At 38.5% G+C, this 15,999-nt stretch overlaps 1 protein-coding gene across 3 annotated transcripts in view; it reads right to left on the reverse strand.

Moving 5' to 3' along the window:
• RFC1 (replication factor C subunit 1) overlaps window positions 1-15,999 on the reverse strand; it is an 84,002-nt gene that overhangs the window by 9,767 nt on the left and 58,236 nt on the right. For all 3 annotated transcript variants that reach the window (XR_013555310.2, XM_078446196.2, XM_078446195.2), the window contains exons 12-22: window positions 14,790-14,894; window positions 11,994-12,393; window positions 10,317-10,426; window positions 8,591-8,705; window positions 6,963-7,054; window positions 6,617-6,754; window positions 6,381-6,476; window positions 6,158-6,256; window positions 4,675-4,829; window positions 4,448-4,565; window positions 2,441-2,586 (exon numbers count right to left, since the gene is read on the reverse strand). Coding sequence is in view for 2 of the 3 variants with exons in the window: in XM_078446196.2 (XP_078302322.1) it covers window positions 2,441-2,586; window positions 4,448-4,565; window positions 4,675-4,829; window positions 6,158-6,256; window positions 6,381-6,476; window positions 6,617-6,754; window positions 6,963-7,054; window positions 8,591-8,705; window positions 10,317-10,426; window positions 11,994-12,393; window positions 14,790-14,894 (1,574 nt within the window). In the remaining variant the exon portion in view is untranslated. The remainder of the gene's footprint in view (window positions 1-2,440; window positions 2,587-4,447; window positions 4,566-4,674; window positions 4,830-6,157; window positions 6,257-6,380; window positions 6,477-6,616; window positions 6,755-6,962; window positions 7,055-8,590; window positions 8,706-10,316; window positions 10,427-11,993; window positions 12,394-14,789; window positions 14,895-15,999) is intronic.

The following is a 15,999-nucleotide window of genomic DNA, read 5'->3' on the forward strand; positions in this document are numbered from 1 at the left end:
AAATTCCTATTTTTTTTTTAAGTTTATTTATTTATTTTGAGAGAAAGGGAGGGGGCAGAGAAAGGGAATCCCAACCTGGCTCTGTGCTGTCAGAATGGAGCCTGATGTGGGGCTCAGTCTCACGAACCGTGAAATCATGACCTGAGCCGAAATCAAGAGTTGGACACTCAACCAACGGAGCCATCCAGGCGCCCCCAAAAACTCTTATTTTAAATTCACCCATTTCCTCTAGATTCAGTCTTCCATAACCAGGCACACTAGTTAGCTGAAGACAAGTATGAGCCCATAAGCTCCAGTGCCTAAGAAAATCATGAAACCTTTTCCAAAAGTATTTTCTTATATTTGTTACAGCACTGTTACCGTCTACTAGAAATCACAGAAATAACTCTAGAAAAGTCTAAAGGTATCATTTAATGTTCCTAAATCAAGGGTTCATAAACTCAGAAGTCTGTAATTCCCCTAACATTATTTGTACGTTAGTGCAGTTTGGGGGTAATAAGGACCAAAGAGCTTTCAGATTCTCAAAGGCATGTATAACCCCAATAAGAACTAATAATAAAATTGCACTTCCATTTTTAAAGAGAAACTGAGATCTATAAAAGTTCAATGACTTAACCAAGGTAAATAGAAAGGTCCTAATTTACTTTAAAAATTGTGAAATGCACTGTAGATGTCCTTTGATAATAACAACGTCCTGTATATGATTCATGAAGAAACATTTATTGAGCAATTTTATCTGCTGGATGGGTAGGCCTCAGTTCCTACCACCAGAAATATTTGGTCTAATGGGAGAAGGGGACAAAAAACACAGCCATAAAACAAAATGGAAGTCCAGTGCTCACCATCTACATGAATATGGTGAGGGCATCAAAGACAGACACCCCCAGGGTACAGGGATGCATCACCTTTAAAAAGCAGAGTGCAGGGAGTAGGAAAAGAGCTGACAGCTGGGCCCCTCACTTGATCAATGAGAAGAGCAGTAGGGATAACAGGACTCTCCAGTTTCTAGAGGCCACTGACATCCCTTGGCTCATGGTCCAGTCCCTCTTCCCATCTTCAAAGCCAGCAATGTATCATCTTAAAAATGTCTTTTCTCTCTGACTTGACACTGCTCCATTTCTTTTTTCTTTTGTAAAGACCTTTGTAATTACATTGGACCTGCCCAGATAATTGAGGACAAACTTCCCACCTTTTTTTTTTGTTTATTTATTTTTGAGAGAAAGAGTGAGCAAGGGAGGGATGGGAGGGGGAATCCCAAGCAGGCCCCGCATTGCCAGTGCAGAGCCCAATGCTCTGACCTGAGCCAAAATCAAGAGTTGGATGCTCAACCTACTGAGCCACCCAGGTGCCCTGACAAATTTCCCATCTTAAGGGAAGAATAAATTTATATTATTCTAAAGCATTAAGTTTTGGTAATCTATTATAGCAGAAATAGAAACTAATACAAGAGTGGCAAATAAAAGACCCATGCCAAGGCTATGAAGAGGGAACACAGAATTTTACAAAACCAGAAGAAAGGAACTATTTCAGCTCAACTTCAAACAAAAGTTAAGAGTGGACCAATATTGGGGCACCTGGGTGCTTAGTCAATTGGGCATTCCAATCTTGATTTCAGCTCGGGTCCTGATCTTACAATTCCTGAGTTCAAGCTCCATATCGGGCTCTGTGCTGACAGTGCAGACTGCTTGGGATTCTCTCTCTCCGCCCCTCCCCTGCTCCTGTTCTCTCTCTCTCTCTCAAAATAAATAAACTTACAAAAAAAAGTGGACCCATGTTAATATTCCCTCCAGAGATCAGAGAGAGAAATAAGATTGCTCAAGTGGTTCTTCATGGTTACAAATGAATTCCTAAGGTTCACTTAATATTTGTGCACCTGCACATTTTCCAAGTTTCTAAACTTTAACAAAACAAATAACAAGAATTTTTGAACTTCATTAAACTTCTCCAAACACATTTGTTTTCAGTCATCTGCATGTCTGCCTCCTGTTGTTATATGCTAAACTGTGTCCCCTCTCCTAAATGACCAGGTCAGTTTCCTACTAGGGAGGTAAAAACTAGTTCATTTATTTAAATAGTCCCCTTTTTCCTATGAAGTTATTTGGGAGCTGAGACATTACGTACGCCTACTAGTAATAGGCATAGTCAGTAATAAATAGTAGCACTACCTCAGATTTACAGAGCTTTAAAATTTATCTTAAAGTTATGGCACATTTACCATCTGGGTTTAAATTCCAAAGTATCCTTTTAAGTGATAAAACAATTGTTATACTGATTATAGATAATAAAACTCAGGTCCACAAACTGTAAGGAACTTACCCAGGATCATTTATCTAGTTGCAGCAAAATAAACTAAAGCCCAAATCTTGTGCTTATGTTGTCCTAAATGTGCACACTGATAACACATGGCATAATCATGGAGACATGGAGTAACAGCACTTACCTGAGACCCATGTGCTGTGCTAGGTCCTGTACAATACGATCGTGTTTGCCGGCAGATGAGTGCTTCCCCAACCAGCTTGGGAAGGTAGGAAACTGGGTCATGTACCCCCTCATTAACTCTCCAGGAAGAACACTGGCATAAATGGCCTGAAAAAAAAAAAAGTGCAGTCCAAAATCTGATTCAGTACAGAGCTTCCTACACAGCTGCCAGCTTCCAAGGAGTCTCTGGCAAATGAAGCAACGCTGTCCCAGGTACCTAATTCCAGGGCATCACACCCTTCCCCTCTGCCTCTCATCTGTTGGTATGGCAAACTTCTCCCAGAGAAAACAACAGATCGGTCCAAAACCCGTTATGGTCCTCAGAGAGACCATCTTGCCAGTTCATTCAGGCTTCTCCACCACTGATCCCAACATACCAGTTGCTTCATTGTGTCAATGTCACAGGAAAGACTTTAAGAGGAATAGGATTACCTTTAACATAAACTACTGATAGCACAGGTGAATCAAGACATGGAAAACTGAATAGAGTATCAAGTAAATTGAGAAAAGATTTTTAAAACGGTATCCTTGAATATCTTCTAGATCCAGGACTCATACTTTTTAAAGTTGGAATTATACATAAATTTTGTATCCTGCTTTACTCTAGTAATAGACTCTCATAAGCATTTTTTCACATTAAACAATCTTTATAAATAATTTTAAGGACTACATAATGTTCCATCAAGAGTATTTACCATAATTAATCATTCTCCTATTGCCAGACATGGAGATTTTCTCCAATTTCTTACGCTATCAAAACTAATGTAATATTTTTGTACATTAAGCTTTTCCTATGTTTCAAATTATTTCTTTAGGATAAAATCTTGAAGGTACAATTATTAGTTTAAAAAATGAACACTTTGGGGCACCTGGGTGGCTCAGTCAGTTAAGTGTCTGACTCTTGATTTTGGCTCAGGTCATGGACTCACAGTTCATGAAATGGAGTCTGGAGTCAGGCTTCACACTATTAGGGTGGATTTTCCCTCCCTCTGCCCCGCCCCACCTCTCTTTCTACTCCTCCCTCTGCTCATGCTCTCTCAAAATAAATGAACTTTAAAAAAAATGAACACTTTTAAAACATAAGAGAAGGGATTCTTTATATCCAGAATGAATATTGTTTCATTATTGTTTTCAGATAATGTGTAGGTTGGATTAAGACAAGAGTAAGCCTTCCGGAAGTCCCTTATCACTCAGGCCAATAATACAGTACAAATATGCAAAGCTCAAGAACAAATAACACTCTTAATTATGACAGTCTGCAAAATTCTGTTTTGAGTAGAAGCTACCACAACCCAGATAACGTACTGAATATAAAACTGCCTCTTGAGCAATGATGAAGAAAATCAGAATTCACATATCAGAGGCCCCTGGGTGGCTCAGTCAGTTGAGCGTCCAACTTCAGCTCAGGTCATGATCTCATGGTTCATGAGTTTGAGCCCCGCATCTGGCTCACTGCTGTCAGTGCAGAGCCCACTTCAGCTTCTCTGTCCCCCTCTGTCTCTGCCCCTCCCCCACCTGCACTCTCTCAAAAATAAACAAACGTTAAAAAAAAAAAAAAAATTCACATATCAGAAAAGTGGCTGCTGATCTGCTCTAGCTATCCTACTTTAAGTAGGAGCTACTTAGCAACCATCTGGGAGAGCCAAGAATGACAAAAAAGAAATGGGATTCTTAGGGTAAAACAGAGCAAGTAACACTTTTGACTAACATCTTATTTATGACCAGAATCTAATGTTCCTATTTCTACAGGTCCATTTACATAAAAACATTTTGAAACACTGAAAAATAGGGCAATTTTTAAGAAATAGACAATAGTGACCACAGAGTGTTTTAATCTCTAACAGACTGTATTTTTGCCATAAGAGCCATAATGTTTATCTGGTATTTCAAATAGCTACAAGAGCTAAAAGCTATTTTTTTCTCTTTAAGTAAAGCAGAGTCTGCATTTTAAGGACAGCCCTATGCTTACCTGCGTGGGCAGAAGACTCCAGTTTTGCTTACTCCGGATCTGACGGTCCACTAGGTCACCATCACATATGCTATCTGCTGCTCTGCTTAAAAGCATCAAGTGCTTTTTCATGTCACCCCTGCAGAAATAAACCAGTCTGGATTACAGCACTGTCCATACCTCAGACCCCTCTCTCCCAGGTATCTGGAGGATACAAATTCTACCCCTCACTAGCTCTGAACACTCACCCTGCAGCTACAGGCTTCACATGTACGTAGTTCTCCTGGACAAAGAGGGGTGCTATTGAATAATCATGAAAAAAGAGATCTGACTTGTCCATAAGCGACATATGAGCAGTCTCCTCTCCAGCTGCAAACACTTTCCGGGCAACATCAAATGGGCCCTAAAAAAAGGGAGGGACAAACCTAGCAAAATGGCCAATGTCTAAAATACTGACAACATTAAATGCCGGCAAAGATGTGGAGCAACAGGAACTCTCATTTACTGCTGGTAGGGGTGCAAAATGGTGCAGTCACGTGTAAGACAGACTGTCAATCTTTCTGCAACAGTGAATATACTCTTAGTATACCATCCAGCACTTGTGCTCCTTGGTATTCACCCAAATGAATTAAAAACATACTACACAAAAAAACCTGCACGGATCTTTACATCAGCTTTATTCATAACTAAAAATTTGGAGGCAATCCAGATGTCTTTCAGTAAGTGAATAAACTGTGACACATACAGACACTGGAATATTATTCAGCACAAAAATAAGGCCATGAAAAGATATGGAGAAACCTTAAATGCATGTTACTAATTCAAAGAAGCCAATCTGATAAGATTATATACTGTATGATTCCAACTATATGACATTCTGAAAATGATGAAACTACAGAGACAATAACAAGATTAGTGGCTGTCAGGGGTTCAGGGAAGGGATGGATGAACAGGCAGAGTATAGAGTATTTTTACGACAGTGACAGTATTCTGTGTGATACTACAATGGTGGATACAAGCTATGATATATTTGTCAAAAGCCATGGAATGTACATCAAAAGTGAAAGAACCCTAATGTAAACTATGGACTTTGGGTAATAATGATGTACCAGTACATGTTCAGCTGTAACAAAGGTACCACTCTGGTGGGGCATATTGCCAGTGGGAGAGGTGGTATGAGCCTGAGGGCAGGGGATATAAGGGAAGTCTCTGTACCGTGTGCTAAATTTTGCTATGAACCGTTTAAAACTGCTCCTAAAAAAGTTTATTGATGAAAAAAAAAGAGGGAGAGAGGGGGTTAAAAACACTGCTTCATCATTGCTCTAGCTGTAATAATAAATTCTGACTACTGACTACATGAAATAGAATAATTGATATACAGACTTCTAGTTTCAGAGAGGGTATTAAATTATAAACCATTTGAAACAGATTATTCTGAACAGTTCCAAAACTTCAAAACATGAAATCTATACATAAGGGACCCTGAAAAGGCCATCTTATAACTACTGGAGCATGAGTATAATTTAAAACTTTCATTTCTCATAATTTACAATATATACTAGCAGCCCTTGAGGAAAAATTCATCTGAATTGGAAACATTTTAGCCGTCTTTCTTATTGTAAATATCAATAGATTCTATAGGTGTGTCAAGGAACTATAATAACTATTAATATAAGCAGAAGAAATGCTTTAGCATGAGAAAAGTACTTAAGAAATGGAAACTTATCTTACCAGTTTGATATCCTTTTTCGCTCTATGAGAATCAGCCTTGGCCTGGTCATAGGTTAGTGCCTTACTTCGTGCACACCACATACTCAGATTGTGTAAAACCTAAAAGAAATCAGAAATAAGACATGGTCAAAGTGAGAAAATAATGCTACTCCTCCTCCCTGAAAAGTTGAAGGCATTAATTCAAAAGAATCAGCAACTGTTACATAATATATATTTAATTTACCTGTCTGATATCTTGATTGGCTCCCAAAATTATTTCATTCATAGCTGGAGGGGGGATCTTTAAACCCTCTTTAAATGCAATAGACATCATAGCACCCTGAAATTTACAAAGGGGAATCTTAAATGATTTTAACTCATATAATCAAACATTTTTTAAATATTTATCAGGTATTTTTAAAAACTGACCAAAAAATAAGAAGGATAGTGTGATGGGGGAAAAAATTCCCATCATCGTACCTTAATCTGTTCAACTCGAGGTCTTTGAAAACGAAGATCAAAACAATAATGAACCAAAGAACGAATCTTGGGATGATTTCTATCATTGCACATACAAATAATGGGAATTTTTGTATGTTTTATCAAACCAATTAATTCCTGAAAGGCAAATTTACAACATAAAATAATTATTTAAAAAAACAAAATACTATACACAATGTATATATTTTAGGTTTTGAAAACCTCCTTGGCACCACACTTTAATTATCACAGCATAATTAGTTCTTTAAATATTAAAAAAAAAAAAAAAAAAAAAACTAAAAATCAACAGTAAAATCAAACTGCAAAAATACATGGTTTTCATTACCTGAATTCCTCCCCTGTCCTCATTGCCTGCCATGCCATCTACTTCATCCATGATGACAGCATGTTTCATGCTTACTGAATGGGCACCTCCACCTGACCCATGTTGAGAAGCAATGAAATGGGACAAAAAAATAGCAATTGTTCAAATGCTGCTGCTTTATAAAAACCATGTAAAACATTTCAAACTGGTAATATAGGTCCATGGTACAAAATGCAAGAGGCACAAGCATATGCAAATGAAAAGAAATTCTCCCTCTACCTTTGCCCGCTAGGGTGTCCCTATACATATTAAAAACATGTGTGCATAAAAATATACATCTTGGTTTTATCATTCAATATGTTTCAGTGATCTGTTTCTTATCTGTAGATACAGAACACCTCTTTTTTTTTTTAAGTTTACTTATTTCAAGAGAGAAAGCATGTGCACGTACCAGCGGGGAAGGGGCAGAGAGAGAGAGAGAGAGAGACAGAGAGAGAGAGAGAGAGAGAGAAGAGAGAGAGAATCCCTAGCAGACTCCACGCTTAGCGCAAAGCCTGAAGGGGGCTCGATCTCATGACTGCGAGATCACAAACTGAGAAAATATCAAGTCAGATGCTCAACTGACTGAGCGACCCAGGGGCCCCTAGAACACCTTATTTTTTAAGGCTGTTTAATAATATCCTACTTTACACATGTATCATAATTAATTGCTATCTATTGATAAAATATGAAGATGCTTCCAACCTTTTGCTATTATAAATCATACTAAATGAATATTCTCACATATCATTTTGCATATTCATATATATATATATATACATACACACATATATATATGTGTATGTATATAACACAACTGCTAAATTCCAAGAATTAGAAATTCTAGGCTAAAGGGTCTGTGTAATACAACTTTGAGAAATACCGCCAGACTACTCTCCAGAGCAGTACATATTAACACTCCCACCAGCCATGTAGAAGAGTGATGTTTCCTGAGCAAATCCTTTTTAATAATGATTTTCTACCAATGAAAGTACCAAGAATTCAGGTGACCATGCAATATCCACCACTGGTTCTAAATATGCACTATTTAGACTGTAATTTGAGCATCTTATTTTTCTCATAAACTCTGGCCATACCAGACCACCAACTACAGCCTGAAACACAGTGGCACCTTCACAGTTTCTTCTCCTCTGCTATTATCTTTGCCTATATGACCTCTTCCACCACAAAGGATCCTCTCTCATCCTTCAAGACCTGTCAAACAAGTGTCACCCTTATCCTGGTAGCTCTCCTCAATGCCCCAAACAGAATCACTTCTGCATCTACAGGACTCTATCTATTATCTCACTCGTCACACTGTATTACAGTTATTTATTTACTCTTTCTTCACAAGATTCACCTGTGAATCCTCTAAAAATTATGTGCAAAATGCGCAAGCAAGTCCATATATGTATTTTAATACATTCTCAGAAACCGCTAAAACCTGGGGGAATATAAGAGAAACTGTTGTCCTACAGAAGTTCCACCATTAGCCCCAGGAGTTAAGCACGGTGCCTGGCACACAGTTATGTTCAATACTGGTTACTAAACATTGAAATGAACTTGTTTTCCTTACATAACCAAAGAAAACAGTTCAAATACCCACATACTTGAATAAAAGCCCGTGATGCTGGTATTGTTCAGTGATTCAGCAATAATCTCCTTCAAACTGTTCTTACTCCGAGTGTCACTTGCATTCAGTTCCACGTAGCTATATCCTAATTCCTAATCAAAATATGGAAACTGTTACTATCACAATGCATATTATTAACCCTTCCCCCCCAAAAAAACAAGGCAATGAATGAAGAGGATAGAAAAATGACATAAGGAACCATGGCTAAAAAAGATGAAGGCAATGAGATTATAGCATGCCTCACAATACTGAGATTATATATATGATACATATACACACACATACACACACATACATACACATACGCATCACACATACACAAAATACAAGTTTGGTCTTAAAACTTCAGCTGATAAATCACTAATCTAGAAGCATATACTTGAACAAGCAATATTACTAGGTTTGCTTCTTCAAATCCTATAAAGAATTAAATATACCCATCCCAAGATTTTATAGTATCAGATACAGAATCAAAGAAACCAAAAATCATTCTTGACTCTTCAAGATAAAGTTAAAGCATTCGTTATCAAACCATTCCAATATAAAATCTTTCCAAGCTGTGAAAAATCAAGTTATTCTGACTCATTTCCCAAAACTGATTCTACTGATAAGCATTACGATATGCGTTAATTCAATTCCCCTCCAAAATAATATAATAATAAGGGAGAAAAGAGTCATGCTCACAATTGTAAGACTAGGAAAAAAATTTTTGGTTTTTTTTAATGTTTATAATAGAATAGAAAATATGTACTTGTTATACCAGCTAAATATTTATGATCTGGTCCATAAAACAAGGACACAACAAAACCACCAGCTTATAGGATAAGGGTTGGGAAATGCAGTAATAAATTTAAAACAAGTTTACTATCCCTCATTTTATCATTCTGATACCACTTCACGTATGACCTCACACCATTCTGATACAGGAACTCTGGTTTGCTCTAGTGTCTCCTCATCTCACTGTCTAGATCTGGCGGCCACACAGGGAGGAGCAAAGGCAGGCTCCCACGGCAGTGAAGGATCAGACTAGCTGGGTTCATACTGTGGCACCAGCCTCCACTGTAAGCCCATTTCATTTGTCACATGAGCATGGTAAGAAAACACATATTCATACAGAGAATTCTTACAAGAGTAAGTAAAATATCTTTATCCATCAGAGTCTATAAGACCTATTTATATTACCCAAAAGATAATGTACCTAAGGGCTTAGCACATTGCCTGGCACACACAGGTAAATATTCCTATTATTATAATTACCAATATTAAGAAAAATGATGAAAATGAAAAATATCCCCAGAATCAAAATAAATTCTTTTTTTTTTTTTTTTAATTGTTAACATTTATTTTTGAGAGAGAAAGAAAGAGCACAAGACGGGGAGAGGCAGAGAAAGGGGGAGACACAGAATCCGAAGCAGGCTACAGGTTCTGAGCTGTCAGCACAGAGCCCGACGCAGGGCTCGAACTCACAAACTGTGAGATAATGACCTGAGCCGAAGTCGGACACTTAACCGACTGAGCCACCTAGGTGCCTCCCCAAAGTAAATTCTAAAGGTTTAATTTTGGCAAAATATATACATAGGTTAAAATATATACAGGTTAAAATACATATACCACGGACATGCTAACACCCATGTGTATGTATCTCCTACACATGCTCATTTCTGGGTTAGCTTTCCAACTGCACTCCGGGACAGGACACTCACCTGACAAACCAGAGACGCTGTGGTTGTCTTGCCCACACCTGGAGGGCCAGAGAGCAGTGCCGCTTTGAAACTAGAGCCATCATCTTTGCCAGCAAACTTACCAAACTTTGCTGCCAGGAAAAAAGAAGTTCCAGAGAGTTAACTTCTATTAGTTACCCAGGAGAAATTCAGGAATGGCAGGAATCATTCCTTGTGCATAAACTTAGCATCAAGAGCAGTCCTCCAGTTTACTTCTAAATTTACAAAATACTTTCTACAAACCATAAACGTTTCCAGGCATTTAGTGAAGCTCTACTCCCTACCTCACTTACACCCAAAATAAAACACTAAAACTAATGAACTCTGAAATTCTGATTTGAAACCATAATTTTATGAGTTTCCTTTCCTACAAAAAGCACAGGTCAAGGAGCAGAGTACCTGGGTCCCAATCCAAACTCTAGCTATCCTAACTCCACTGCTTACCAACTGAGAAAAGTGATTTAATCCCTCTGGGCCTATTCCCTCCTTTGTAAAATGAGGGTAACATTCTTTTTGATCACAAAAAGAATGAACTGAAGATGGTGTGTCTGCAACTATCCTGCACAGTTTGACTCTTGAGCATTCTTCTGCCCTTATCGCACAGGTGCCTGACTCATCAAGAGTGCTCAGTACCCACACAATGACTGAGAGAGAGATGGTTACAGGCATGGGAAAAGAGACTATAGTTCACCTGAAGCCTTATCAAGTCTTTTCCAGGCACACAAAGCACTATATCCCCTTTTAAGGTAGATTTTATGTGGTTTCAGAAAGGGAAAAAGAGTCAAATATAACCATGTATCGTTACAATTACATCATCCAACCGTCATAAATAAGCTGACAACAACAGCCAATGTCTAGTGACCACCTGCACACTGATAAGCCAGTCACCACCCTGGGAATTCACCGTACTGCTCACTAAATTTTGCCTTCTTATTTCTCACACAGTATCCTCCAGGGCTGCGGGTGACGCTCAGAAAAACACTACTAACATTTGTGATCTCAAATCTCAGTTTCAAGAATACCCTAGACATTAAATACAGACCGTGACTGTTCATTTTCCATGACAAATGCATGGTGAACAAGTACAGAAACCAGAGCTCAGGCCTACTAAAAGCAAATGTGCTGCTGGGATTTTTAGGCTGCTGACTCCATCAGTGTGCCTCAGCTGTTTATTTGCACCTTTCTCCCCCAACTCTCCTTAGCACTTTCCATGGCCTCGCTCTCACGTGTCTTCAGAATTGGTCCCTGTGTTCTCTCCCACCCAACACTCCTACCTCCCTTCACTAGCTAACTCCTCTTTGGTTTCCAACTCTTTGCTTAGCTATCCCTTCTTCCAGGGATGGGAGCACACATCCGCATCCCTGACCACATACCTCCATGCCCCTAGCACCCTATACTTACCCCTGTAACAGTACTTAGCACAAAATATCTTAACTGCTGGTTCACATATGTCTGTGACTGACTGAGCTCCTTGAAGGGGACTGATTTGTTCACAACAGCACCTCTGGGGTCTAGTATAGCACCTGGACTCAGAGCAGACTTTCAATAAACATTTGCTGAGAGATGAATGAACCAACTAGTATACTTTCTCAAATATGTGCAACTGAGCAATTACATGGTGACAGACACACACAAAAATGAATGAAGCTGTAAAATCACCGCGTTTCTTATCTTCAGATGGACTCTTGTGCCAGTTTTGGAGCCAGCGTAGGAGTTTGTTGGCACAGCTCTGGTCACCTTGCTGTCCGATTATGGTCTTGAGTGAGGTTGGCTTATATTTATCCACCCAGAGCAAATTTTCCACTTTGTTTTCACTGCAGTCATCAGCCAAATTCCTAGCCCGGCTGTCAACATTTGTCTCCTCAGCCACCTGCTCCTCGAAGTCCAGGGATCTCCAAATCGCACTTGTTTCCTTTTTTATTGACTTCATAGAGCTGCCCCTTTTGGGAGTCAGTCTGCTTTTTTTAGATTCTGATTCCTTCTTAGTTGGGCTAATTTTTCTTTTTCCTTGGTCATTTTTTTGGGGTGTTCTTTCCAATTTGCACTTTTTTTTCTTCATCTTAAAAATTGGGAAAGTGGGTAAAAAAGAAACCTGATAAGATATACAGAATATCTATCCTGCTAAATGTACTTTACAGGGCAATCTGGGATATCCAAGTGAGCTACCCAACCTGGGTCTGGTTTTTCACCATGAACCCTGCTGTTGTGGAAATCACCACCTTCCGAATTTTAGCAAAATTAACAACACACACACCAAAAAGCACCCAAGTGCAAATTTTTAAGTGAGAACATATTAGTTTGCAAATAGTAAGTATTCCAAAATCAGTCTGAAATCCAAGGTGAAGGATTAAGAAATTTTTGTACCAGTTTTCTGACCAGTTAAAAGTTAACGCCTCCACAAAAATCTGTACACTAATATTCACAGCAGCCATTTATGTAATTATATATTATATATTAATTAATTATATAATTATGTTATTATTACAGCCAAAAAATAGAAACCCAAAATGGCCAACAACTGATGAATGAATAAACAAACTGTGGTATATCCACACAATGTAATATTAATCACCACAAAAAAGGGAATAAAGTCTTGACACATGCACTTCAATGCAGCTGAACCTTAAAAACATACTGAGTGAAGACGTCAGAAACAAAAGGCCACAAATTGCATGTTTCCCTTCATATAAAATGTCCAGAATAGGAAAATCCATGGAAACAAAAAATTGAATAGTGGACACGGGGCTTCTTTTTGGAACAATGAAAATGTTCTAAAATTAGATACTGGTGATGGTTGTACAATCTTGTGAGTATACTAAAAATCTGACATACATTTTAAAAGGGTGAATTTTATGATGTGAAGGTCTCAAAAACAAGAAAAATAGTGCCTCTTTGCCAGTAACTGGATGCTGAAATTAGGAGGTAAATGTTTGAAGAGAAACAGGATATTATCCAAGTATTAAAGTTCTCTCCAAGATATTTTCCAAAGGGAAAAACAGTCACTTTACTAGTGGAGATACCTGTCAGAAACCACCTTAACCAAGGTTAACAGCATCAATAATAAGACATATTGACATCTACATCTAATACGATGCACTGAGAAGGACAAAATATCACTTCTGCAGTATTCCTGCCAAAAAATGCATAACCTCAGTCTAATCAAAAGACATCAGAAAACCCAAACTGAGAGACATTCTACAAAACAACTAACTAGTACTCATTAAAAGTCTCAAGGCCACAAAAAGGCAAGGAAAAGGCTGAGGAACTGTCACAGATTGGAGGTGATGAAGACACCCCAACAAAATGCAGTGTGGGATCTTAGAATAGAAAAAGGACAATTGAGGGAAAACGTGAAGTTTGAATAACACACGTACTCTTAGTTAACACTATGGTATCACTGTTAATTTCCTGGCTTTGATAACTTCTATGGTTATGTAAGTTGATAACATCAGGGGACACTGGGTGAAGGGCCAATCCAAATCATTTCCCATGACTGTTCTAACTGGAGTAAGTGGGAAGACAACCTCACCACCTGGGTGACAGAGCTGAGGACATTAAACCTGGACTTCTGGTACCTTTGCATCCTATACATGGAAAAGACCTGAACAGAGTGGAAATGAATGAAGATAATACTGGGAGAAGCAGAGAAGAAAACTGAAAGAGTTCTAAAAGCACTGTGTCTCCAGATCCATAGTTCCGACATCAGACCCAGCCAGCCCATAATTTAGTTATGTGAGCCAACATGTTTTTCCTTTTTGCTAAAACTAATATGGGCTTCTGTCACAAATGAAAAAGTGCTAATAAGTTCTAAATGAAAATGAACTTAAAGTGCTGATACCTATAACATATCCCTTAACGAACTCTTAAAAGCATTAAACATTTGCACAAAGTCACTAAAAGAATATGGAAAGTTTAGTTAAGCAGATATGGTTAAGTGCAATACACTGCTCTCACTCTCCTTGTATTTCTTTAAGGAAAGGTAAGAGGTGCCTGGGTGGCTCGGTCAGTTAAGCACCCTACTCTTGATTTCAGCTCAGGTCATGATCTCATGCTTCATGGGATCAAGCCCCAATCGGGCTCCATGCTGACAGTGTGGGGCCTGCTTGGGATTCTCTCTCTCCCCTTCTCTCTGCCCCTCCACAGCTCGTGCTGGTGTGCACGGACTCTCTCTCTCTCTCTCTCAAAATAAATAAACATTTGAATGTTTATTCAAACATTCCCTTCCCTTTGAAGGGAGGGAGGGAGGGAAAGAAGGAGGAAAGGAAATACACCAAAGAAGACAGCCTAAAGCAGAATCCCTGCTCAGAAGGAAATAAGGTAGGTTCATCTGTGGTAGAGGGCAAAGTTAATCTTTTCGGCAACAGGCCTGTAGCCACTCACAAAATGTCTCTATGAAATAGGAAAATTGTTAAACGAACCAACTTAAATAAATCAACAAGTTCATTTTATACAAACCTCAGCTTCAACTGCAATTTCATACTTGGACTTCTTGCCTGGCATAGTTCGAATCAGATTCAATAGGCCATCTTCATCAATAATATTTGTCCCCAAAGCTGCTGCCTATTGATTAAAAATACAAATCATTAAAACTGTATCCTAACCATTACTTTCTGTTAAAGAAAAAATGATTCTAGGATCTGCTCGTAGGTGAAAAACTACATTTATAAATTAGAAAAACTGGAGTATTTTTTAAAAACATATTCATGAAAAAGTACCATTAAAAAGAGAAAATAACAGATACATCCCCTAAGAGTGATAGGTTGGCAATAGAGGTGACGCACTACCCCTTTTTGGACTGTTTTACCTTTCCTTCTACCTAGGAAGGGCAAAGCCACTAGGGCCTCCCAGGATGGGCTTGTCCAAAGTCTGTTTTTCCCCCAATCTTCCCTATTTAAAAAACTCTGATGTGTCCATCTCCAAGTGATGAATTATGATTGAAGAATCAGAAAAGTCCTCATCCTCCCCAAACTCCCTTATAAGCTAATAATAGCCATGTGACAGCTCTGGCGAATGAGACTTAGAGGGAATTCTACAAGAGGTGTTTAGGGGAAACTCTTATAAGGCCAATCGCAGTTAGGGCAACATCTTGCCACTGCTCCCTTTTTCCTGACTTAAACGTGGACTTGAATGCCTAGAGGTACAGCTTCTTTGCAACACATGGCAACATCGCAAAGACTAAAGCTAACACAGTAAGTAAGGATGACAGAGGTGGAGAAAGGAACTAGTCTAGCTATATCACTGAGCTGCTGGACCATCCCCAGCAAGCACCTACCTCTGGGATTCTTGTTAGGTAAAGAAATGAGCAGCCATTTGTCAAAACCACACTTAACAGGTATAATTCCTTCGAGCTAAATATAATTTTCCCCAACATAAAAAGAGTTTTCAATAAAACTTAAGATGGAGTGTACAGTGGCATATATAGGAATATTTAGGACTAAAAAAAAAAGAAAACTGTATTTGCTTCTATCTTTGAAAAAAGATCTAAACTAGAATACTACACTAAGAAAATCAACTACACAGGAACTGTGCCTTTGGAAAACCAAAATCCTGAAGTTGAAGCCAAGAACACTTCTTGGAGAAGAAATAATGTAGGGATGAAATTACTTTTACATTTTTTTTCTTTATTTAACTCTGTGTAGAAAGGGCACTACTACAAATGGTCACA

The sequence above is a fragment of the Panthera onca genome, chromosome B1 (genome assembly GCF_046562875.1).
Source record: "Panthera onca isolate mPanOnc1 chromosome B1, mPanOnc1 haplotype 2, whole genome shotgun sequence".
In the NCBI taxonomy this organism is placed as follows: Eukaryota; Metazoa; Chordata; class Mammalia; order Carnivora; family Felidae; genus Panthera; species Panthera onca.